At 39.7% G+C, this 26,565-nt stretch overlaps 3 protein-coding genes across 11 annotated transcripts; 1 reads left to right on the top strand and 2 right to left on the bottom strand.

Moving 5' to 3' along the window:
• The first annotated feature begins 751 nt into the window (after positions 1–751).
• Positions 752–2,351, top strand: LOC133444232 (pro-neuregulin-4, membrane-bound isoform-like). The gene is made up of 5 exons (XM_061721845.1): positions 752–786; positions 991–1,030; positions 1,132–1,225; positions 1,366–1,518; positions 1,678–2,351. The coding sequence occupies exons 2-5, from the start codon at positions 1,021–1,023 to the stop codon at positions 1,748–1,750; spliced, it is 330 nt and encodes a 109-aa protein (XP_061577829.1). The 5' UTR covers positions 752–786; positions 991–1,020; the 3' UTR covers positions 1,751–2,351.
• On the bottom strand, positions 1,391–7,763 carry lactb (lactamase, beta). Of its 2 annotated transcripts, none has more exons than XM_061721843.1 (6): positions 7,385–7,763; positions 7,233–7,299; positions 5,078–5,268; positions 4,660–4,966; positions 4,392–4,557; positions 1,391–4,221 (listed from the first exon to the last, which is right to left on the bottom strand). In XM_061721843.1, the coding sequence occupies exons 1-6, from the start codon at positions 7,697–7,699 to the stop codon at positions 3,696–3,698; spliced, it is 1,572 nt and encodes a 523-aa protein (XP_061577827.1). In that variant the 5' UTR covers positions 7,700–7,763; the 3' UTR covers positions 1,391–3,695. The 2 variants fall into 2 exon arrangements, with proteins under 2 accessions (XP_061577827.1, XP_061577828.1); XM_061721844.1 differs by having other exon boundaries at positions 1,392–4,221; positions 7,397–7,762.
• Positions 7,764–12,159: 4,396 nt separating this feature from the next.
• On the bottom strand, positions 12,160–24,599 carry tpm1 (tropomyosin 1 (alpha)). 8 transcript variants are annotated; one of them, XM_061721836.1, is made up of 10 exons: positions 24,341–24,591; positions 23,835–23,960; positions 19,521–19,654; positions 18,648–18,765; positions 18,300–18,370; positions 17,459–17,534; positions 17,216–17,278; positions 17,054–17,123; positions 16,391–16,469; positions 15,451–15,660 (listed from the first exon to the last, which is right to left on the bottom strand). In XM_061721836.1, the coding sequence occupies exons 1-10, from the start codon at positions 24,452–24,454 to the stop codon at positions 15,657–15,659; spliced, it is 855 nt and encodes a 284-aa protein (XP_061577820.1). In that variant the 5' UTR covers positions 24,455–24,591; the 3' UTR covers positions 15,451–15,656. The 8 variants fall into 8 exon arrangements, with proteins under 8 accessions (XP_061577822.1, XP_061577819.1, XP_061577826.1 ...); XM_061721834.1 differs by lacking the exon at positions 23,835–23,960 and adding an exon at positions 23,528–23,653 and having other exon boundaries at positions 24,341–24,583; XM_061721838.1 differs by lacking the exons at positions 15,451–15,660; positions 16,391–16,469 and adding an exon at positions 12,160–12,908 and having other exon boundaries at positions 24,341–24,599.
• Positions 24,600–26,565: the final 1,966 nt, after the last annotated feature.

The raw sequence follows: 26,565 nt of genomic DNA, 5'->3' as shown, positions 1-26,565 counted from the left end.
CAGTGGAACATTCTCCTGGAACCTTTAAGATTATAGTTACAAAAATCTATAAAAATGACATAAGTAGTGATACATGCATATTTGAGAATTACTCCTTACTGGAAATTCACGAACCAGTTAAAACACACCAGTATATAGAAATGCTTCCTCTTCAAACAATCTAGAAGAATATGACATTGAGCTAAAAACACAATAAACAGTTATTGTAGTCCATATATATATATATATATATATATATATATATATACTTTGTACATACATACACACATGGTAAAACTGGAAGATGATACAACTAACGGTTCTGCAGAAAGACAATAATTAGTAGTCTGAAGGAAATGGCGTGATTTTAAATGGTAAAAGGTTCTCACGATTCCATTCATGCCTTCTTTGCATTCCAGTCATTCTTCTTTTCCCACCTAACGCAGAAACGCTGAGTGCACATACGCAACCTCCTCACCCATTCTCTACCTCATTCCATGATGTAACTACACCTCTAAGAACAAAGACGTCATTAGTCTTCATGTGCCACACACGGATCAACATTCCTTTTTAAATACCTTTTATACATTCAGACATTACTTACCAGACTTACCAGGATATTATAAAACACTAATGTATTGCAAATAATCAGTGGGTAAAATGATGATGTTTTAACTTGCCATTCACAAAGTTGACAAACTGCAATCACTGCATTCTTTAAACAAAAACACACCCACACGACAGTCTTCAGGTATTAAAGTGTCACTGTCACTTAGAACGAGACCTGTGCTAACCACCAAAAAGCTGGTAAGGACATTATTATATTATTATTTTTGATTATGGTGTTGTTTAAATCAAAAAACTACACAGTGACTGATGATACCTCTCAGACAGAAGCTTTAAAAGAAGTTGTGTGCTGATTTAGGATCGTTTTGTTTATTGACATCCTAAAGTTACTTGCTGATAAGAGTTTCCTTTGTTTCATTTTTGATTTATTAATTTATTTTTTAGTCTCAGGAGACAGCAAGTCAAAAATTCCAAATGATGGCAGGTAAATAACTTATTTCATAATATCTACATAATTAAAAAAGAGAGTTAAAAAAACCACCACCCAGATCTGTTTCAGCAAACTTTCTTTAAATGTTTCTATAGATCATGGAGAGCCCTGCAGTGGGAAGGAAGCCAGTTACTGTATGAATGGAGGGATTTGCTATAAAATACCTTCCATGGATACACTCACCTGCGTGTAAGTTTAACTAAAAAGACAACACAAACTGTAATGTTCAGTTTTCTTTGATAATGCGAAAAACTTCAAGGTGAGCATGTGTGGAGAGAGACACATGGCAACATAGTTGACAAATCTTATTTTTCACTTTCTTACTTTAGGTGCACTGAAAGTTACAAAGGCAGCAGATGTGAGCACTTCCAGCTCTTTAGCTCTTCTCCTAATGCAGAGAGGGCAGGGTTAATTGCAGCTGTGGTCATTGTTGTCATCCTCATTTTAGTGGCGCTGACAGTGGTGATTTACTATCTCCGCAAGTAAGTAATTACAACATTTAGGTTTTTACCAATGCACTCATAGTATCTAAATATATTACATATATTATTGTTAGGATTTACATACCGGTAGTCTTGTTTTTATACATCAATCAGAATATACGCTTATATTTGGTGACCGTTGATTGTTTTCATACACAGGATGCTGAAAGCCAAGAAGCAGAGCTCAAAGAACAATGAAAAAGAGTACTGGAGAGTAAACCCTAGAGTATGATCTGCTTTTATCATGTGCATTTATTATCCCCCGTTTGTGTGGTGGAGCTCTACACCTAACAACGTCGATGTCATTTTGGACCAAATGTCATTTTGAATGTAAATATGGGAGAGCAACAGAGAAATAGAACAAGCTGCTTACTCTTCGATAAGTCAGTATGAAGCCTAAGGCTGATGAATACTCCGATGAGATTTCTGAATTCTGTGTATTTAGTTTCAGAAAGACACATAATGTAAACCAACTGTAAAATAATATGAGTGGGTGGGAACTGAATCATATTGTGCAGTATCTAGTCTAAGTAGACATGACATTTCAATGTATTTGTTCAAATATAAATAAAAATAAGTGTTTGTTGAACTAATGCAAAACTACATTTTGTTTGTGGTACTCATCGAATACTAAGTGACCCACTGTAACAATGAACAGATATTGTGTATGTGTTTTAATTATATAATTTTGTCACAGTTTAAATATATGCTTTGACTCCTACAAAATAATCTGACTGTTATTTTTGACTTGTCAAACCCCAAATTACCACAGCCATATTTTACACTCCCACGCCGCTTTGTTGCTCATTCTTACCTCAACCCTTTAACTAATCCTAACCTCAATATATGCTATAATTACTCCTTGAACCTATCTATCCTGGTTAGGGGGATCACCCTTTCCAAAAATGTCCTTGCACTGCAGATTTAAAACTGGCCCTTACGAGGGTGGAAATGCAAGACAACACACGGCAAACCGAGCAAGCTTCCGTAGGTATAATTAGCTTGCACTAAGCAATTCATCAGAATCCTTTGAATCTAAAAATAACCACACTGACGACAAAAATTAGACTGCTGAAAGCTGAGAGACTCTTTAAAATTCCTGACACCGTTAATGACAGGCTTCACATTTCTACAAGCATAAAACAATCCGGGTTGGACTTGTTGCTGGAAATTCTTTTAAATCAGGAGTGAAAACTTTTCGAGGGCATTTTAGTTTTTGTTATTAATAGATTTATCATATTATATCAGCACATTCTTTTCGGGATAAATATCTTAGCACAGCAGGCTATAGAAAGTTCACGTGGTAGAAGTGTGCCACTATTGAATGAGCAACAAATGTTTTTATTTTACTAAAATGCAGAAAAAAAAATGCATAAAGAAACCAATGCATTAGATTTTGCACACACCCTACAAATCTTAGATTTGGGGCATGTTTGTGTGAAATCAAGACTCTGCTTCCACCCAGTGGCAGAGACGCTATCCTACTGTATCTGCAGGGGAGCATTAATTCAACTCTACCCAGAACTGAATACACACATACAGTACAACTGTTCAGTCAGTTGGAACGGACATATAGAGCTATGAATACGACTAGTTCATTTCCAAAATGCTAATTATTGTGACATTGTGTGTTTCTATCTGCAGTCTATTTATGGAACTGCATTAACTAAAAAATACCCCCTCAAAAAACCCAAAACTACAACCACAGGTCAGATTAAATTAAATACCCTTATATTCAGTAGAGTTGGTGAATGATACATTGCACACAGATACTTATTATCTGTGTTTGCAGTAAAAATAAGGAAAAGTGGGAAAATAAAGTTTGTTTGAAGTGAAACTTCTTGTTTATGTTAACTTGCTCTGACTTATCATGTTTATGCATACAGAGTAAGCAAGATGTTTGCACAATCTTCCTTTCTGGAAAAGCAGCTGGTGGTGAATGCAAGTGTTTGCATGGTTGTAGTGCGTTCACACAGGTTACACATTTGCCCCGTGAGTTGTCATGAAAGCATTTCGCAGCTAAAAAAATATTCAAAAATACATTCATGGTACGGTAACACTTCATTTAATCCCCTAAAAAAAACATTTTAAAAGCTCCATGGAAATGACACAAGAAAAGATGTATCTGAAATGCTCCAGTAAATTTGGACTTTTTCTTTTTTGTAAACAACGAACTCTTACACGCTTCTGGCTCTGTCAAACTCGTGTGCAATTTTCAGTGCAGTGGAGTTCAGTCCCACAGACTGCATGTTGGCGATGATGGTGACCACAACCCCTTGTGGGAGGGGGGGGGTCTGTCCTTGGCGTTGGACCATCTCCTCGCTGGGCAGAACCAAAAGAACACTACTGGCTCCTACAGCGCCTCCTGTGTGCGACACATAGTGTCTGCGTTTCCTGCATAGGCCATATTTCTGCTCCTTCTCCACCACCAGCCAGCCCTGGGCGTACAGTCCATCCTTATCCCAGCTGGCTTCTGTCTTATCAACGGGTGCCCACAGCTCTATGGCTGTTTTGGGTTTGAGGAAACCCGGCAGCAAGTCCCGAGTGTTCTCAAGTTGAGCTATCTGGTAGCTGTAGAGCAGAGCGTTACCAAACAGCAGCAGGTCTCCAACTGTGGAAAGGAAGCCTCCCCCTGCCCATTTATAAGAGTTGTCTACGTACGGGCAGTTCACAACACGTCCTTTCTTGTTGAGGTGATAATACCTGTGGAGGAGCATCAAAGTACTTAGAAATAATTGCTGGACGAGGGACACGCCACTCACAAGAAGCTTCTCAAACAACCTCAAAGAAATAACAGATCTGTATAAACGAATGGTATTTTTTATACATCTGTGTAAAGTGGACATAAGCTGGAGGTGTGGTTTACACATTACCTGGATCTGTGGTAAATAATGGGGTCATTCTCATCAGGAATTGTGTCAAGCATTCCCAGCTCCCGGAACATATTGGTCATGAGATCCAGGAAACGCTGGCCGGCAGCCTGCTCCATAACGGCGCTAAGCAAGGTGAAGGCGTGAGTGGAATACAGAAAAGTAGTGCCTGCATGAAGCAAAGTGGACTTCTGACTCATCGAAACATTTCATCTTTTGAAAGTTGACATATTTGAATTTTTTTGCAAGGAAACACAGGATGAATTTTTACCAGGTTTGAAAATGAGCGGATCATCCTTGAAAAGCTCCAAGGCCTGAGTCACATTTTCAAAGTTTTTCATCAAGTAGTACTCCTCCTGCTCAAACTCTTTTTTCTTCTGAGCCTGAGTCGGTTCTTTGTTTTTACTGCTCTTGTCTGTCATGGGTTTATCCTTGTTTTCCACTGATCTTTTCTGGTCCTCTCGCTCTTTAAGGAGTCGCTTAGCCTTTTCTCTGTCCTCCTTCACTTTGTTTGCATCCTTCTCGTAATGTCGAATACCACTTAAGTGCGAAAGAATCATGCGAGGGGTTATTGTGACCTGAAAAATACAGAAGATACAAGTGAGAGCAAGCGATGAGGAAAATAAAAATGGAGACAAAAGGGTTGCTGAGATGAAAACGGTATTTTGAATGACTCTGATCCGACTTACATTCTTTCCGTCATATTCCTTCTGAGGAAACTCTGGGACATATTTCTGGACAGCCACGTCGAGGTCGAGTTTGCCCTCCTCGCAGAGTCGTGCAGCAGCTGCAGATGTGAGGGGCTTACTGATGCTGGCAATTCGCATCACTGTTTCTGGAGTGCATGGGACACGATTCTCCAAATCAGCATAACCGATCCCTGGATTACAGAGTGTGTTCGAGAAAGTACATTCAAAACTTCCCATGAACGACTTCAGTTCCCATTAAATTTGTGGAAATACATGCATGCATTTAAGAGCCAACTCTTTTACTAAAAAGCCATACTGTTATCTGTTTTAAAATTAAGATATGTGCTTGTCTGCACTTTTATTTAACTGTATGACAAACTACACATCACCACTGATTTACTGCAAGTAAATATTACAGTAGATGAAGTCATAAGTCAGTAACAAGGTGGGGCAGAATCTTGAAGTAATACGATTTTGCCTGGATTTTGCTGAATCACAGTTAATTTGGTTAGACGTGAAGGGTTGTTTTTTCCAGCCTAGCTCTGCATTATTTATAAAATCTGGCAGTTGAGTAAGATCTGCCTTATGTTCCTAATAGAGCTCTCCGTTCTCAGAGTGCAGGTTTGCTCGTAGTTCCTACGAGATCCAAATGTAGAGTTGAAGGACAGGTCTTCTGCTATCAGGAACCATTACTATTATTATGAACCAACTTCCAGTCTGGGTTAAGCAGTCTGACACCACCTCCACCTTTAAAACCAAACTTAAAACATTAGTGTTTAGTTAAGCCTCTAGTTAGCTCAAACTCTAGTGTGTTAGGGCCAGTAGTCATATCTGCAGCTACAGGACACGACTAGAGCAGCGTGATCCACTGAGATCGTTTTTCTCCTCTCCTTATTTTTCCTTTTTCAGCTCAATCCACAATTATTGATTAGAAGTATCTCATAAACACACGTGCTTGTAGTCGGTTGTGCTGGTCTGCCCCCTCCTTTTCTTCTCTGTACATGTTTGCAGGCCAGAGCCTCCAGAGCAATCATTTGGAAAAGCATTTACATATCAAGCAATGTGAAATCCTGCCATCGCTGACATAATCTGTAACCCTCTCCTGTCAGGGCAATAAATACATTTAGTCTTTTATAGTTATTTTTTTGACCAGTGGTGTTTAAATACTGAGGATATTAGCATACAGCCTATGCAGTGTAACAATATTTGTGGAAAAAAAAGGAGAAAAAAAGTGACCTTGGTGACTGTTGCTTCAGATTTGATACTTTTTACCAGACATGTCAACTTTAGAAACAATGTTAAGATTGATAATTTTCTCTATATTGGATCAACCTATTTAGGATGATTAGTCAGTGTTAGAGAATGGAATAGAATAGAATAGAATTGTCACTGTAAACATTGTTTCCAACATCACTGTGAAAATCTGTTTAGCAGCTCCACATGACAGCATAACACGCAGAAACAACAAGAATAATAATAAATAAAATCACTTGTACAAAATTATTAATGTGCCAGACCATCCACACATCCAGTTAATGTGGTATTATCATGCCCCTTTAGGGGCCTGAATATAACACTATTGGGTGAATGGGTAGATCTGTGTATATTTATGTACAGAAATGGGCAGCTAATTATATATGTGTATGTATATGTTTATATATATATATATATATATATATATATATATATATATACACATATACATAGTGTAAATTAGTATATTTATATAAATATCTATATGGGCATATGTGTACAAATATATAGAAATATTCAAATATGGTATGTATGTATGCATGTATAAGTATGTGTGTGAGTATAATTACAGTATATAATAGTAATAATAATAATAATAATAATAATAATAATAATAATAACAATACTGTTACTTAGCAGTGTGAGTACAGTGTGTGAATAATTATAAATACAGGTTAAATGATCAGTGAATGGGGGTAGGACTAAATACGTTTACACTTCTTCCCACTCCTTTTTTGGCACATGTAAATCAAGTTAGCAAGTTTTAAAGGATGAAATTCCTTGTTTTGTTTTGTTTTGTTATTTTCTTAAACTTCTCATGAAGTGTTGTTTCTTTTTTTTCTTTTTTTTTACACGTACAAAAATAAAATAAATCAAAATCAAACCCATGACTGTCACCAACCTTCCCTCCAGACCTGAGCACCATCCACAGAAACCCCCACTACCAGTCCAGGAGCTCCCACCTCAGCCTGACAACAGAGGGACGGAGTTAAAAGTGGCAGCTCTGCAGAGGAAAACACGGACAGGTAGTGGACAGGTGACAGCCATGCCTACCTGCATGCCTACCTGTATCCGCTCCACAAGCTCCCTGCTGGTTCTGATGGCACTGCTGTATTTATCTGTCTTTTCTGCTTTTCTGACGGGACCTTCACATAAACTGTCAGCGGGGTCAGAGTTGTACTTCAGCCCGACGGCTATAGCGATCCCCACACCGACCCCACAGATCCAGGTCGTGGATCTAGACGTGCATTTAGACCAAGTTGAAGAGCCAACGTGACGCTGCTGTCGCGGTGTCGTCCAGGAAAACTGGCGAGGTGCTGGCAGAGGACACCTGCTACAAAGACGCGGAGACGAAAATATCCGCAGCATTGTTTAAGGACTCTCCCCGCGGTTGGTGTATTGTTTGATGAGCTGCTGTTTGACAGAAGCTGCTTCACCAACCTGCTTCCTGTTTATGTTCTCGCACCAGACCGAAGCAGTCGAATGAAGAGCCATCGAGTCGGTTCACCCTGCAACAGCACATACAGGACTGTCTCAGAAAATTAGAATATTGTGATAAAGTCCTTTATTTTCTGTAATCCAAAAATGTCATACATTCTGGATTCATTACAAATCAACTGGAATATTGCAAGCCTTTTATTATTTTAATATTGCTGATCATGGCTTACAGTTTAAGAAAACTCAAATATCCTATCTCAAAAAATTAGAATATTCTGGGAATCTTAATCTTAAAATGTAAGCCATGATCAGCAATATTAAAATAATAAAAGGCTTGCAATATTTCAGTTGATTTGTAATGAATCCAGAATGTATGACAATTTTGGTTTTTTAATTGCATTACAGAAAATAAAGAACTTTATCACAATATTCTAATTTTCTGAGACAGTCCTGTAGGCAAGGCAAGTTTATTTGTACAGCACAATTCAACACAAGGTCATTCAAAGTGTAGTTTACATCAATATTAAAATCGGCAAGACACAATTAAACAGTAAATAACAAATCAAATGAAATAAAATGATAAGAAAAGAGGTAAAATAATAAAAAGCACAAGTTGTTAAAAAGTAAGGGGAGTAGAGTATAGCAGGTAAGTATTTAAAGGGGACCTATTATGGCATCTAATACCTATTTTAAACAGGCCTTGAATGTCTTAAAAACAAGCTTTTGATTGGTTTTTGCTAAATAAATTTGAAATTCAGCCTCTGAACCATGTCTTTATCTTCCCATTCTCTAACCTCATTATCTATGTGGGATTCTGAGTGGGCGGGGCTATGATAATGAGGCACTGTGCTGATTGGCTGCCTGAATGACGCGATACACCGCTACAAAAAAATGGCGGAAGCTCCGGTCGGCAGAGTTGTTGTTGTTGTTGTTCCGGCCAGAGTTAGTTGTGGGCGTGGTTTCACGCATCGGAGGCCAACCTAAGTAAATCACTCCATCGTTAAGTAACGACGGGAGCAGAATCTGAACGGCTCGTAGAAGCCACATCACATGGATGGATCATCCGGGCGGCTGTACAGACACTGCAGAATTTGGTTGCTTTCCTCCTTCTCTGAGTTGTCTCTGAGTCCTTTATATATGTTAAAGGAGCATGAGGCTCCTTGTAAGAAATGAGACTCGATAGCGCCACCCTTCGCCACGACGGCCGTCGGGGGTACTGCAGCCAACAGTGAAGCCGGCACGGGAGAACGGGGAGAACGTGCATGACGTCACATCCGCAGGACAGCGCGGGAAATTCGGGCATAGAATTGCAGCACATTTTGCAGCACACAGCCTGTTCAAGGCAACGGAGAGATACACTAGAGGGCTCATTCTTTTGGGTTTGGAACGCTTCATCTGACATTATTACTAGAAAACTTAAAACATATACACATTTTTTTCATAAATCCTGCCTCAATCTTGCCTCATGCTTCTTTAAAGCAAGAAAAAACATGTTTTTCGTAATAGGTCCCCTTTAATTTAAAAGTACGCTTCAGTAAACAGTAATGTTTTTAGGCCTGATTTAAAGGAGCTGACAGTTGGAGCAGACCTCAGGTCTACAGGAAGTTTGTTCCACCGGTGAGGAGCAGAATAACTGAACGCTGCCTCACCTTGCTTGATTCTGGTTCTGGAACCACAACAAACCAGATCCAGATGAACCTCAGGGGTCTGGGAGCTTCATAGGAACTAACAGATCCAGCATGTATTTGGACATAGAAGAAATGATCGATCAAAAGAAGAGCAACTACATTTAATTATTGATCCTGCAGAATTGTGATTTCCCTTCAAAGAATTAAATGTTTATTTGGAGTTTGCAGAAAAAAATATTTCCACACGAACTCTTTGTTAAACTTCAAGCCTAATAGCACCTTTCAGTGCAATGCAACTATGCAAGTCTGCTTCATTAATTCAGTTTTTCTTAACAAAGTAGTAGACTAATGTTTAACTTAAGATGTAAATGTCTGCACTTAGACAAATTAACTACAACTGAACCATAAGCACACAATAATCTCTAAAACTAGATCTGACTATCTTATGATTTGCACTGTAAACAATACATACTGTAGGTTACTAATAAATTGATGAAGCCAGTATTTAGATAAAATAAGTTCTCTTCAAAAATTTTAAAGAATATGAGCATGCAAGATAAATCAAATAAAATATTCAGAATAATTCTAAAGGCTACACATTGTACTTTTGGGTGACATTTAAATAATTTACAGTGACCTTTGATAAATATTTGCTACTCTTTAAATGTAGAAATAAGTTGAATATCCCTGTAAAATACACCACAATACATAATCTTTGAATATTACTGGTTCGTTTTCACTGCAGTAGATGATCATTCAACAATACTTCTATTAAGGCTATTGGCACATAAATTATGAAATGCACAATTAAATTAAAATTGTCTTGGAGAAAATAAATAAAATAATCTGCTGAATTAAATAAAATAAATCAAAGTATTTTGTTGGTGGACAGCACAAATTATACATGCTCTTCAAATTACCGGTAAAAGAAAAGAAAGCACCAACTAACTTATTTATATCATATATGGCTTCAACTGACAATGAGACGGTTACATCTCACACAGCATTTTCGAAGTTGACCATATGTACTGATATTCTGATTCAAGTTGTTCGTGAACAACTCCAAGGCAGAATGGCAGAGCATTTGTTTATCCTGAGAAGTGTACAGGGCGCTCTTGGAACTCTTACCAGCAACAGTCCTGTCACTCAGATGGTCCCATGGAGACTGCGAAAATTTCCAAAGGGGAACAACGGTGTTTTAAGGAGGATTGCCTTTTGGCACCAATGTAACACAACTGTTAAATGCAAATGTCTACAGATAAAAGCAGAGGAAAGATAACAGAATAGGTGACTCACTAAGAGGTTGATTTCTCCATTAACAGAGATAATTTTGACCTAGTAGCCAACAGATGGTGCACTGTGCCACTGCTTATATTGCTACAAAAGCACAGTGAATATGAAACCAAGAAAAAGAAAGTCACTTTTCATAAATGTATTACTTATCAAATCTAATATAACGGATTATTATAATGCAGATGAGAGTCTGTAGCCTAAGGGTTGTAGGACCCACAGTTGTAGGATCTGGGGCAGATGCATTTTAAGTGTGATGTTTTAGGTTTATATTGAATTGAAGAAGGGGATTTTTACTGAAAACAAAATGAAAGAAAACAAGACTAAAGAAACTAATGAATTACCTTTTGTGCTTTATCTCTGTGGGGGCTTGACATGATCCATTTTCTATTTCCTCTTTGCCCGGATCATGAAAACTAATTTTAAATTCTATTTGTACTCAAAATCTGGGATTTCCAAATCGGGAGTTTTAATTACTTCAAACTCCAACATAGCTGCTAATTACATCAAGAAAGTAAACACTTAGCTAATTTTACCATTTATAACATGTTATTTTTGTATGTATTCACATTAAGCCAAACGCAGACATGGTGTAGTTTGCTTTTTACCAGTGGTCGTTATACTTATTGCAATAAGCAATACTTATTGATTTGTTCTAAATCCTGTGCACAGCATTGTTTTCAGTTGTTATTGCTAATGACGGCTAGCAGAAGCAACGGTTAGTCAGATGTTTAGAGAGGCTCATTTTCCAACTTTGACACTGGAATTTGGTCAACTTTGGGTGTGGCCTGATCCCAAAGTTCACAGCCTAATAGAGTGCACCGAAAGCTTGTATCCCTCAAAACTACCTAACTGGCCATCAAATAATTTTGGATCATTTTTTGTCAATCTGGTTTCCACGGTGACAGGAAGACCCTGTCTTTACTTGGACATACTTTAGAAACACGCACAAAATTTCAGCAGCCATGTCTGCCGTTTCTCTCCTTTACATCAAGTACAATTTTGGTGTCACACAGTAAATTGGTGAATAATTAAATAAGGTTTGAATGATAGGCTGCCTTATTTTTATTCATCACATCTTCCAACTTAATTAAGTGTTCAATCCCACAGATGGTGTGACTAAGCCAAGTAATACAGCATATTTATTTGTAAAACATTGGATAATGCCTCACCGTGCTCTGCAGTGGTATTGAGAGAATTGTAGTGAAGCTAAGAAACACATGATTTATCCTCCAGATTGAGGTCAGATGGAGGGGCAAGAAAAATGAGTCAAATGTAATGCAATAAAGCTGCCAAATGAAGAATTCCACAAAAAAAACACTGCATATTTGAAATCCCTTCAGTCTATTTTCTCTTTATCTAAACTCCCTCCAGCTTCATTCGATGTGAAAAACACAAAGATAACCCCCATTGATTTAGCTTATGTGGTACAAAGAACAACAAGGCTGGACATGAATCACACACAAAGTTAGAAAACTTTCAAAACATGCTTTTATTTATATTCAGAATTTTTACATATCAGATATTTTGAAAACTAAAAACTCCTACATGAAAACAAAGTTAAAACAATGCACAACCAGTTGACTGACAGGCTAATGAACAAAGATGAAACTGAAACCATTGCTTTTTCGAGAAAATGTAATATTTAATTTATTGCAATACACAAAATTAAGACTACAGTAGCACCGGTATTCTGTACATACTGACAGGCGTAGCCTGGGTGTCATTACACCGAGGGGCTTCTTTTTAAACAACGTTTTTAAACAGACTATGAATATTATGAGGTTTTATTGAAAGCAGAATTTATCCACTGTCCTTTGGTGTCTTTTTATGCTTGTAATTAAGGTAGAATGAAATATACCTGATGAGTATTGACTGCAAGAGGCAGACATGAAAACTGGCCTGCGAAAAGATTTGTGTCTCTGAATTTTGGCTTCATCAGAGGGAATGCTTAAGCTTTACTCCTTAGCTTGGCTCGTTGGTCGAGTTTCGCTGGAGGCATGACTGTGCAACAGGAATAGCATCTGGCTGCTCATTCTCCAGCCTAGTTTTATAGCAAGCAAGGTGCGAGTACAAAACAAAACAAAAAAGAGAAGCCAAAACCACAGTGTGTGTGTGTGTGGGCTCAGGCCGTCCTTTTCACAAGTTATTCAGTTCCATTAGAGTCTGGTCCAGCATCTGGTGCATATCGAGGTTCTCTTCTTTAGCTTGTGAGAGTTTCTCTGTGATAACATCAAATGAAGACATTTTTAATATCACACAAGCAAGCACAAGTCAGTCAGTTGATTAGCTTACATTAATAATCAATCTGGTCACATCATTCTGGTCAGTTGTTGCAGCGGACTATGCAAGATGCAAGCAACCATGCAAATATACAAGAAACTATCACTGACACACAAAGCACAGTACAGTAAAAAAATGAACTACTGTGTTAAAAAATGTATGTTGTTGTGCTGAACTATGGCTGAAAGATTATACTATAAATATATATATGTATATGTATAAAAAAATAATCCCTGATCTAAAATCTTTTAGATTAGACTTCCACCAACAGCAACAGGAATTTCAAGCAATGCAAGAGTCATACGTGGACAATGCAAACTCAAGACTCTTCACACTCTCAAACAAACATTAAGAACAAAACCTTAAACAGTCATTCTGATAAGTTAGTTATTCAAAGCCTCGCACATTTCATTATCGAGAAGACGGTTTGTCTCAAGTTGCTGGTAGAGGTGATCTTTGCAGTCGGGAAGCAATTTGAAACACAGAGAGAGGACAGGAAATCAGAGGAAAAGGGAGAAGAGAAGGTGCAAGTTCTGCTGAGATCTATCTCTAACATAACAGATCCCTTAAGAGTTTTGTTTTTGTAACACCATGAAAATATCAGAATATACACCGATCAAAAATCTGAACAAATAAAACAAACATAAGATAGACCCTTATATGACTTGTCTTCACATATTCATGCATTCACTCCTTAATTCCACTTGATGTACCGATTACAACGTCTTGTATTCAGTTGTGGAAATCCGTGTTCATAAGGGACACCGGAATCTGTTGTTTTATCAAACGTGTTAAAGAGCGCCAGGTCCTTTCATGGTTTGTTTTTATCTTGAATAAGCTGTAAAGTAAATATATACATTCAAATTTAGATGATAAGGGCAATTCTGAATGTGTTTCAATGTATTTCAGTGTAAATTATGCAATTACAACATCTATGTAAACTCAAATGAACTGCATATATGTCGTTTCTAAGAGTTGGATATTCATTTTAAAAGCCATTATTCAAACGGTTACATGAAAACCACAACTCCCTAACTTAATTGGTTTACTGATAACTGTTTTGGTAAGAAAATGTTTGGACTAGAAAAAAAATGTCAATCTGTATTTATTGTAAAAGCATTCATTAAATTAAGCATCTGCGTTCAAAAAGATAAGCAATTTAACTTTATTATCTTATTTTCCCCCTACAAGCCTCCTTCCCTCTGTGCAACAATAACAATATCTTCCTTAAAATAAATAAATAAATAAATAGGCTCATCAATTTCTGTAAATTGTCCATTTATTGCTCAATTTGTTAAATATTCAGAAATGCCGTCATGATGCGAGGGGAAAAAAAAAAGTTATTTCAGCTGTTTGCTTGTAGTCCTAAATGTATTTCTGTAACGGCACCAGTGGCATTTGTTGAAGACGTCTGGAGCCTTATAGAGAAGCTATTTTTGAGCTGACCCGTCTGGTTATATTTGCATGGAGAACTACCACATAGGACCATCTACATTTATCAATGAAGTATTGATTACATTATACTCAGAGCATCAACATACTTGCCTGATTACAGTACGGGTAAAATATGTATGATTTTTGAAGAGAAGATGTGTATTTCACACATCAGATATCCTTATAGAAATTAAGAGGCCTGAACATACATTTATGTGGAAATGAGGCAGTACTCCTAACATACATTATATGTATATATGTGTATGTGTGGGAGTGTATGCGTAGGATGGTGGGTAAAGTAAATAAAAGTGTAGATTCTGTCCATCTTGTTTCTGTCTCTTCATGATACCACATCAGATAATAAATGTGGTGAAACACCCGTTTTAATTATGGAGTTTCAAATCAATCACACGTACCAGAAAATAACACACTTGTGCATATTTTTCTGTTTTGAATTATAGTTATGTCCTTAATAGAAAAAAAATGACTCAAAATGTGTCATTGTTTATTTATTCACATATAAGACAAAGACTGTGTATCATACAAAGCCCATTTGTTTAAATCCCCGATATCAGCTTCATCCAATATTTCCAGCACCAGATGAGGCTCCACAACCCTTTCACGCAGCTCTAAGTCCCCGCCGCCACTTTTTTGTTACCATAATCTTCCTGATACAGTCTAGCACTGATGCTTACCAGCAACTACATCCTTCCAGTCCATCATCTTTTTCACAGCCCTGAACGCAGAAAAGTGCTTGCATAGGTTTTAAACACACACGGCTCAACTTTAGTCAAGCACCTGTGGTTGCTCTATGACTTTTTTTTTTTTTTGGCTTACAGCATTACTTAGATATTCCTAATACCTCGACTTCATGAACCAATATCTTAAGAAAATTAAAAAGGACAACTGAAATCCATAAAACTACAGCTTCAAAAGAAGTAGAAAGGAACTAATGGTGTGATGAAATGAAGATGAAAACTAAGGCAATGCCAGATTAAGAAGGCATTAAAAAGGGGGGGGAAAAAAGAAAGAGTAATGAGATAAAGCTTACATAGAAGGAAGGATGTTTATTTCTTACACAACGCAGAAAGACTCTAGGATTCTGTACAAGAGATGGGATACAACTGACTTGAAAACATGAGGGGGGAAGAAAAAAGCAAGGACAGAGGTAAGGGAGGATGAAAAGGAGGCTGGAGAGAGCAGACAGATGCTGCTCAGCCGGCAGGAGGCGTCTTTGATGAGGTGTAAACAATTTATCTGTGTGGAAAAGAAGAAGCACAGTGAACCAGGGGTTCTGTGGGGGCGGGGCCTACGGAAAGATAGGCTGCGGACCAAAAACACACCAAAACCACAAGGAGTCACGAAAATGCAATATAATAGCTCAATGCACGCTGAAATGCATTGTGCTTTCTAAACACACAGACTGGATGTTCGGGCGTGAGGCGGCGGGGGGGGACTCAACCACAGTGACGCTAAACTACAGCATGAACACTACCCATCTAATGACAGAATGAAGGGAGTCTTGCGGACATACATACGGCCGTTCTTCTGGACAGAAGTCGGCCGTATTAGTACAGGAGTAAGAACAGAAGCAACACTTATACTGTAACTGTTGTTACAATACAACAACAGTTACAGTACAAGGGACTCAGACACACTGAAATGCCTCCATGTTACAGTATTTGGCATTTCAATGAACAACGGACATGCTTTTTTTATGAAGACGTCATAATGTGATGTGAACTTACCATTATTAATAAATAAAAAAAAAAAAACAAAAGCATTCATACACAGGAGTGGAATACTATAATGTATCAAGACATTATAGTGAAGAGATACAACAGAAGGATGCAACAGATCAACTGGATGTGAGCATGTAGCGGGGGATGATGTAACAGGCTGGTGTAACATTTAACGGGGGTGAAGGGGAGAGGAGGGTGATAACGGAGACGAAAAAAAACGACAGGTGCAGCAGGATGAAAATTACATAGAAGTCATGTCGTTGAGGGCGTGGTCCAGCTCCTCGCTGATGGCCTTGTACTTCAGTTTCTGGGCATACAACTCATCTATTGGTTGAGAGGAAGGTGGAGGGAGGTGGAGGAAGGTGCAGCGGAAGAGAGCAAAGGTGGTGGAGCGCGTGACAAGGAGGTGAAAGGAGAGGCGTCCAAGGCATTGACAAGATGAAGGGGAAAGAAAGAAAGAAGAGACAGAATAGGTGAAAACGTTGCACAGAGAGGGATATAAAGTTAAACTCGGATAAAAAAAAAAAAAAAGAAATAAATACAGAATGGAAGTGGAATAAATTCCTCAGCACTCCTCTTTTACGCTGCCGTGTAGGCGTCAACTCTTATCTCTCGCTATGACCACTTGCACACTGAGCCAACACCTCAGCCTGCTTTCTGCAAACACCAAAGCCATTCCTCTCTACCTCTGAACTGGAAAACGTGTTTCTTTTTTAATCACAGATAAGATAGGAGAGAGCACAATAGGACTTTGCAGCAGTTGGAAAAAGGGGCCTGGCGGCTCTAAGAAGGAAGCAGAGCTGAGCTAAAGGGCTCTTTGAGAATCTGAACACTTACCCAGACATAATCACTGACTCAGCATTTGAAAATAACCAAAGAGGAAAACGAAACAAAACAGAAAAACCTACCTTCCAGGTCATCAATGGTCTTCTCAAGCTTGGCTACTGATCTCTCAGCGAACTCTGCGCGGGTCTCAGCCTGCAATACAGAGACAGAACGAGTCCAACACTCGAACGCTGATGCGGCATCTGTGACTTGTGCTGATCCCCCGACTGCCCAAAATACTGTACCTCCTTCAGCTTGTCAGTGAGGACCTTGATCTCCTCCTCATACTTGTCTTCCTTCAGTGAGTACTATTTGAAGAAAGCAATGTAAAGTTAGAAAATGGGGGTTTGGAAATGATGGCAGACATAGAAGCAAGTACAACTGATGAGATTCGACCCTGCAGGCTCTTCTGCTCCCTGTCAATCATATGTCTACAGGGAAGCCAGAGGGATTTAACAGCATGCACTGGCCCAGAAAGTAGCACTCACCTTCTCAGCCTGGGCCTCCAGTGACTTCAGGTTGTTGCTCACAGTTTTCAACTCTTCCTCAAGCTCAGAGCATTTGCTATGTTTTTAGACCAGGGGATGAATTCACCAAGTAAAGGAGGAGGAATAGGGAGAGAAAAGGAGCAAAGAAGGATGGAAAGAGGCAGAGAATCACCCAAAATAGGATGATGGGAAGTGAGAAGGAGGGAGAGAGGAAACAATAAAGATAAGAACTACAGGTATTAAACAAGGAGGGAATCCTAAGCACTATAAAAATGCCTTAACAGAGCAGGGATGTGAGAGAAGCGGTGTCTTTAGTGCATCGCATGAAATCAATAATTGATTGATGTTATTTCAGTCTTCAAATGCCATGCTTCTCTTAAACTAAGGTGTTATTCTTGCACAGTTGTCTGCTATGTTAGGCATGTTGACTCGAGACAAAAGCAGGACAGAAACAAGTACAACAGGCAGAGCAAAGACGGCATGATTGACAGCGAGAAGAGCCATTCAAAGAAACTAGCGATTGTTAGTGTTGCTTTCATAGTACCTGTGTAACTGTGGAGTTTAGTGATTTCAGGGTTTGCTCCAAAACCCTAAGCTCCTCCTCCACTCTCCGAGAACGCCTGTTAGTGGGTGTGCACACGTGCGCAAGCCAAAAAAAAATCATTCAAACCATGGTGAACATGCAAATAATCTGCAGCAAACAGTAAGAACACGCTGCACATTGTCCTAAAAAGATAACAAGTTGCATACTTTGTGTATTAGTTCTCAAAGCCGTTTTCATTCCAGCGTCCATGCAAATGTCAGTACTGATAAAGAAGTGCGTGGAAGTGAAAGATCTTACCCTTCTGAGAGCTCAGCGCGCTCCTCTGTACGCTCCAGGTCACTCTCAATGATGACCAGTTTACGGGCAACCTTAAGGTGTGATACAACAAAGAGTTACGCCACAGCAGGTACTTAAAGCCTCTCGCAGGCAGGACTGGTTACAAGGGATTTACTTTAGAGTAACTGTAACTAAAGTGTGCAGTATTTTACAACCCATATGACATTTTAAAATCACAATTGCTTACACCTACATGTGAAAACAGAACGTTGTCTAAAAACGTAAATGGTTTGCTATAATTAGACATGTACGATGGAAAAAAAACAGTATGGACTTTTCACATCGACCGCCAACTCCTGAAATACTCGCCTCCTCATATTTGCGGTCAGCCTCCTCAGCGATGTGTTTGGCCTCCTTCAGCTGGATCTCCTGCATCTCCATCTTCTCCTCATCCTTCATGGCCCTGTTCTCAATGACCTTCATGCCTCTGTGTGAGAAAACAAACATTGGAGGCACGTTAAGAATCTGGAGCTGAAAGCCAGCAGACGTCCTGCGTTTTTCCTGAGGGTACGTGATCTCGTAAATCTTTCAATTGCTCACTACGTCAAATGGCTGAGAGATCATTTATGACACCATGTAGGTATTTGCCAGTGTCAGTCTCACCCTGCACAGAGTGAGGGATTTGGGGGAATTTAAGCAACGCAGATGGGCCTGCATGAAGTCCTCCAATGTGATTACATCAGCCAGCTCTTCAGTTTCACACTTTGAGAGGCTTGAAACTGATTTGTTGAAAGTTAAAAGTGCCAAAGATACAGTAGCTGAAGACCTACGATTTGATCATGAACTCGACAAAGTGCAAAGAGAGAAAAAGCTCAAAGCCAAGACTCTCTGCTGGACTGGACAGTCTGTTATTTTTAAGACTTTAGTTTTATTCCACAATAAATCAGATCTTTGTTTGCCGTCAGTTCTCCAACTTCCAGCTGCAGATCAACGCTGATGGGCCGACGACAGCCCACCAACAGAGCTAAGCGTGGCCCAGACCCGAGGTTGCGCCACACATTTCCGAGATTACCCACAAGTGGCAGCGACGTGCCGTGACATAATGACACGTATGTGGGGAAGCAGCAATATAAAATGCTTGAAGAATAATGTTTCAGCCCTGAACGCACAGACACGCTGCCTTGACATCCCCAACTAACTGATCACAGATGTAGGAGAAAGGCTGAACTGGAAGAGACCCACCTCTCGCTCTCATCAGCAGCCTTCTCAGCCTCCTCCAGCTTGGTTAGGGCGGTAGCCAGACGCTCCTGAGCACGATCCAACTCCTCCTCAACCAGCTGGATACGTCTGTTAAGGGAAGCGACCTCTCCCTCAGCCTAAGGATAGAGAGCGTGTTAGCGGGCTTCAGAGATCCAGCTTTAACCTTGGAAACAGAAATCACAGACCTACACGCACACAAATCAGCCCAAAGAAAGCTGGTGGTACATTTATTCATTAACCTACTGGAGTGAGAGCCTTCGGGGGGCACTCAGGCATTGTTCAAGCCCAGTGGGAGAGTGTAATCATGCTTGTTTGTGCTTCCATGTTACACCTGTTGGGAAAAGGACTCCCAGCAGGCATCCCAGTGCGCCGTACTGACTATGCATAATGATTGCATCCAAAACTGACAAAGGCCTGAATACCGTGCCTCATTACTGGCCCCCAGAGAGAGCATTAACGAGGCTTAAGTCAAAGGGTCTGACACAGTTACAGATCTCCCTGGGTGGCTGACACATGTCACTGAAAGGCCAAAATATAGCGCTGAAAAAAATGCAAAAAAGAAAAAAAAAGGAGCCTATTTAAACAAGTAGAGGACCAGTAGATCAGTGATTTTAAACGTGTCTTTCAAAAGTTTGAGCCTAAAATCGGAGGGGACGCGTGTCTCAGACCCAGACTGGGAGCTAGTTCCACAGTAACCACAGCAAAGCCTGCGCTCTGAGAACAGTCATCTTCTGGAGTTATATAAAAACAGTTAAATATTGCAGGAGAGTCAGAACTGGGATTACTTTGTCAACGATAAGGATTTTAATTTCTACTCCAAATTTAATAGGGGGCCAATGCAGAAGGGGATAGAACAAGAGAAATGCCATCTTTCTCAGCTGTACCCATCATGAGATGATCTGGCCTCAGCATTTTGCATCAACTGAAAGATTTTAAAGGGAATGATTTGGAACTATAGTAGGCTGGTGTAGATGAGATAAATGCAGGGACTGGGTTTGCAACATTGTTTTTTGGTAGCATTCTGCAGATAAAAGAAAGCTGCTCCAGAGATCTGCTGAATAACAATAAAATGACAAATCCTGGTCAAACATAAGTTCTTGGTTTCCTCTAGAAGACAGTGTGCTGCTTTCCAGACTGAGTTTATGTTTGACCTTTTATGAATCCCCATTATGTGAATTTAAATAATGAGAATGAATTAGATTATAAATGGATACTGAATATAAATGGATTATATTTGGATTGTATTGAACTCGTTTGCTTTCTTTTAAGTTCTTTGAGATGGCTTGTTGTGTACCAATACAAATAAACTGAAATTGATAGTGAATCTTTCAGGGTTATGCTGTAGAGACAATGACTTCCTTTTTAAAAAAACAACTAAATTTACAAAACTTTCCTCTGCAGATCACATTAAACAGAGCAGTGCAGGAGGAAAGTGCATTTCAGTGTGGGACGTGTGACTTTAAAACCGCTGAGGGGTTAACACACAAACTCTACTCTGACATGTAACCATTTCCTGTCAAGGTAACTGCTTTGTAGTTTTCAAAACCTACTCTCCTTATATGGACAAGTCAAAGTGCACAAGCTGACAGCAGGCTGGCTGTCACTTCAAATACTGACAGTTTAGCTTTTACTTCCTGGTATCTTATGTTGCCCTGGCTCCAGTTTACAAAACTTATTGTTTTTCCTTTTTGCAGAGGAAGTAGACTGGGGGGAGAAGTGCATCAAAGGAGATGCGAGTGGACTTAATAAGCGAGGAGATGGTGATACAATGCACCACATGGTTGATGTCCAAGCTTCCGCGGCCTAACGTCGTCAATTATAAACGCGTCTGGTCAGGCCACCAGGCATCAAACCCCCATGTGAGACCTGGTTCTGTTTGAGCCGAGCAGAGCTCAGCCTGCAGCCCTGCGGTGCAGCAACACCCCCAGCTGGGGCTCTGCCTTAAGGCCGATTTATGGTTCTGCGTTAAATCGACGCAGAGGCTTCGCCGTAGGGTACGGCGTAGGGTACGCGGCGACGCGCAACGTACGGTGCGCGTCGCCGCGTACCCTACGCCGTAGGCTCTGCGTTGGTGTAACGCGGAACCACGAATCAGCCTTGACTGTTCAAACTCAACACAAAGTCAATAATAGTCAATTAAATAGTTTGTTTTTTTTTTGTTTTTTTTTTCTTCACCATGCTAAATTCTAGTGTGGTTGTAGATGCTATAAACGTGCTTACTTGATCCCTGGACTTCCTCTCCTGAAGCAACTCCTTCTGTAATCTCTCGGTTCTTTCTTCAGCATCGTCAGCCTGTTCTTGCAATGATTTGATCTTTCGTTTGACTGCGTCTAACGATGTAGCACCGGCCATTATTTGCGTGACTACTATTACAAAAAAAAAAAAAAAAAGGACTACAACACACACCGGCAGCTAATTTCCGTGAAATGTACAAGTAATCGGATGACGTCCTTGGTGGTGCTGAAAGCTGCATGAAGTCAGACCTGACAGCGCACACAAGCTCTCAGGAGCCTCTCGGTGCAATTTTTTCTTTTTTTTTTTTTTCTAATCCAGGAAGTACCGCTGATTTCAACACACAAGCCTAAGAAATGGCTGCTCTAATGGGACATGCAAAGTTTCTCCATTGCGGAAATCTACCAAAAAGCCTAATAAAATAATAAAATCTAATAGGTTCAATCGATACAAAGCATCAGTGTGTGTTTTTAATGATAAGAGCACACCCAGCCGCCACTTGTCTGTGATTGCAGTCATCACGCTCGGGGGGGAAACAGCGGGGCGACGGCGCCCTCTGCTGGTCAACCGTGAGCAGGACACATGAACAGGGAGATACTTTTGACATTACAGACATTCAGTCTTTAGCCTACCGAATCCAGTAATTATAGGCTACCCGTTTGAAACTGCAATATCACATAAAAACCTTCCCAAAGTCTGAAAAAAGAGGCCATAAAACCTCGAGAACTCATTTAAACTCATACTCAGGCCGCAGCGCTCCTCTCGAAATTCAGCCTATTAGGTTAAAGAGAGGCAGAGAGGGACGTGTAGAAATAAAATTCACCCTCTGCTGCAAGAAGCTAAAACTGAGGAGACTAACAGACTTTGGCCCGAATCCCTCTTTGTAATCCACTTAAAGGATTATTACAACGGGGTTTTCCTCACTGCAACCTGATGGACTTTTAAGAGTAAACATCTCTGTGCGTTGCAAGCACTTGAAATTGGCCGTCGCCCAAATTCTGTCATTAAAAGGACTGTCGTGAGAACATAATGCTTGAAGGAAGCAAAGCATATTTTGGTGTCGTCCAGGTCGCGCCCTTTAAAGGTCAAAATGAACATTTCTTACATAGTTTCTTTGAAGAAAAAAAAAAATCAGTGCCCCAAAAAATATTCAAAAATCTAAATAGTTTATTTTGTGAGGAAGCTAAATTTGTGGAATGCTTTAATTTCCTGGGACACTCTGATAGGAAACTTGTGTGCTTCCTCTGTGGTAAGCAGAGAGCGCAGCGCTCTTTTGGAGCTCTATCTTGACCATATAAAGCAGTAGGCTATATTTATCCAGGCGCAGACTGTGAGCGGCTGGGAAGTCTGCACATCAGACTGCAGGCCGTGCTCATCCATATTAAAAGAATCTGTTCAACTGGAAAGATCCGGCCTGTCTCTTTACTTCTTTCTTTTGAATGGAAACAGGCTACAAGAGAGATGGTTTAAATAAAAAATGAGCATTACACAAAATATAAATGGCAAATTTGGCTTTCTTTGGGCTGATATGTAATTGACTGTGTGCGTAATTCTTGATCAAACACGACAGTTCAACAATTACTGACCAACAGATCGACAACTTTTGAGTTTGAAAGTGATTTTTTTCCAGTGTGTTGGATTTGATCTGTTTGTCTGTGATGTTGAACTGTCGTTTCCCTCTAGGACGAGGGGTGGAATAAGGAGTGAGGCGTCGTGCAGGAAGACTGGTGCCATCTGTGGGTCCCTTTCTTACTTACATCGGTGGCTTTCTTCTCAGCCAGCTCAAGTTTCTCCTGGGCATCCTTAAGAGCCTCGGAGTACTTGTCCAGCTCATCCTCAGTGGACTTCAACTTCTTCTGCAGAGTCACCAAATCGTCTTCAAGCTGATTTTTTTGTGTGTTTTTTTTGGTCGGTGCAGGATAGTTTCAGAGGTGATCAGCGAAGGGATGGAGTTGCGTGAGCGCGCAGAGGCGCGAGAGCGCGTACAGGGAGAGGACAGGACAGAGGGAAAAAAAGGAGAAAGTGGAGAGAAGTTAGGGAAGCTCATGCACTTCAGGTTTATACCGTGGTGGCGGTCTCGTCAGCACTCAGCAGCTTCTCTTCAGCAGTTTGGAACTCCTCAAACACTCTATCTCTTTCATCTTCAGTAGCACGCAATTTCTTTTCCAGCTCTCTCATTTCGTCTTCTAACTAAACATGCACGCAAAGAAATGCAAAGGTTAAACAAAATATAAAATACACACTTATTTTTGATTTCTTATTAACGTTTTACATTTACATTTACTTACATTTCTATATTAACATTACAATCAAGGCAACATTTACACAACCAAATGTTAAAAAAGTCAAATTAATATCCAAAAGTAAATATTTCAATGGAAATAGAGATTTTTAACTGAATCATCATGATAAAAATGGTCCATGAACATAATTAATCCATATTCTAGAGGCCATTCATTTAGATTGCTGCATTTTATTTTATTTTAATTGTTGCTGGTACTCCTACTTTTTTCACCCCTTTTTAAATAGACCTTTGGGGTTTTCCTCAAAGAAAAAAAAAATCAGCCGACCTGTTTGCTTCTGTCCTCTGCTGCTTTCTTGTCTGATTCAGCCTGCTCAGCTCTGTCCAAGGCATTCTCCTTGTCGAGCTTGAGCATCTGCATCTTCTTCTTGATGGCATCCATGGCTGCTTATTGTTGTTGTGCTGCACCAACTAAACGTCCAAAAGGAGAGTGGGAGAAGGGCCGGGGCGTCTGGTCCTAACTGAATCTGAGCTGGAGTGCAAGCTCTGCTTGACTCTGCCCTGTCAAATATGTACTTTGAAGGGGAGGGGGTGACTGGATTCCTGTGGACACCCAATACGTCTTGGAGGAGGCGTGTGTGGGTGCTTGGGCGGTTTTTTAAGGAACTGCTCAGCCATTCGTAGTTCCCAAACATTTGACTTTTGATACGCCTTTATATGGGGAGTGACTAGGAGTCAAGCTCCCAAGTAAAAATTTCATAATGGCAAGTTCCAAGAAGAAGTCATTTTGCCAGCATCTTAAGGAGTAGATGAATGATAGCACATCCACTTGTGTTTTAATTTGAATAGGGACTAAGTCAGTTCACCTTTTGAATACATTGTCTTTTTGGGTGATTTTGCAGTGAAGGTTTAGGATACTCAGCAGAGCGGGAGTACCAGTACAATTTGACCAAGCTTTCATCAGCAAGCAGCAACTGTGTCTTTGTTATCTCCATCTGTGTGTTTGATGAGTGGGTGGATGAGTGGTTGGATGAGTGTGTTCCCCTTAGGGATAGGTTCAAGGCTGTGCTGTTGAAGAGGTGTTTCTAGACTCGCAGAGGGGCTCGTCTCCAAATGTCAGTTGTATTCTTTCATGCACTTCATACAACAGTTTTCTATATCTGATCATTAAACTGAAAACCTTACACTCCCATCTGAACTCTGCTTCGTCATTTTGGATCAGTTTCTTTTAGACCTTTTTGACAACCTAATAATTGGGAATTGCAGTAGTCCAGTTGTCAAATTACAAATACATGGACACTTCTTTCTGCATAACCCTGCATAATTTAGACAATATTATTAAACTGATAGAAAGTGGCCCTACTCCTAGAAAGCTGTGTGAGTTAAAAGACTTAATTTCATTGTTCCTGACTAAGTAAGATGCTAAAGCGATGCCACCCAGAATAACTTAACGATTAGATGGTCTATTTTTGAAGTGCTTAGGTCCAAACATGACAATCTCCGTCTTGGGTTTAGTGCCAAGACGTTAGACTCTAACTAACTGGTGTTAACAGTCTTCATTGATAGGTACAGTCAAATATAATCTGCATGAAATTTATACTCAGGTCGCCTATGGAAGCATACAATTGAATGTATCGGTCCAAGCATAAAGCCCTGTGTGTTTTTCTGGTGTCTGATTAAGACTCCCTGTTCACATATCCATCAACGTGAATCCATTAGATCAACATGAGTGGCATGACTCCATTACACCAAACATTCAAGCCTCTGTAATAGTGTGATGTGGTTAATCCCGCTATATCCACTTTTGAATGTGTGCTCACTTGTGTTCATTTGAAGCCTATAGTTATGCTGGTTTCAACTATACTAATACATTAATAAAGATAGTTTTCGTATAAATCCCAAGGAGGAAATCCTCCATATTATGAAGCAATGAAAGAAACACAATTTGATACAGATATTGTGACATCAGGCCATGTTTTTTAATCCGCGCGAGAACCAAACTGGTTTGATCACAATTCGACACCAAAAAGAAAACAAATCAATGAATCGTACATCCTGAATTCTGTCCAAATATGGCTTTTATGACATGATGGCAATGATGGAAACATTTCTGGTTTCTAAAGTGATCAAAAATCCCAGTGCCAAAAAAACTATTTACCTTGATCAGGAAAAAAAAGAGCAAAAGTATTTTCGTGAGCATGTTTAAAGTCTGTCACTGCTGGCTTTACATGGCAATAATACAGCTGAAGCTGTGTTTTCAATGTGTTGAAAAAGAAATTTGAACATTAATCCTGTGCATCTTGAAAGGGTGTTAAACTGTGTACATTGTGCATACAAGTGTGCGAGTTACTGCATTCAAGAGCTGTTAATGTGATAAGCTCCTCCCTGCTGACCCTGCGCGACCTTTGAAGAAAATACTTGCTTGGGAACATCAGGTTCTCCATTCTGCTGGAGCACCCCTAAAAAGGCTTTAAAATGACTGCTGGTGTGTTGCATGAAAAAAAAATAAATAAATAAAAATGCTTTACATTAAGCCGGTTTAGGCTATGTTCG

Source organism: Cololabis saira, chromosome 5, assembly GCF_033807715.1.
Source record: "Cololabis saira isolate AMF1-May2022 chromosome 5, fColSai1.1, whole genome shotgun sequence".
Lineage (NCBI taxonomy): Eukaryota > Metazoa > Chordata > Actinopteri > Beloniformes > Belonidae > Cololabis > Cololabis saira.
Note: the sequence above shows the minus strand (reverse complement) of the source record. Positions and strands in the feature narration are given on the sequence as shown.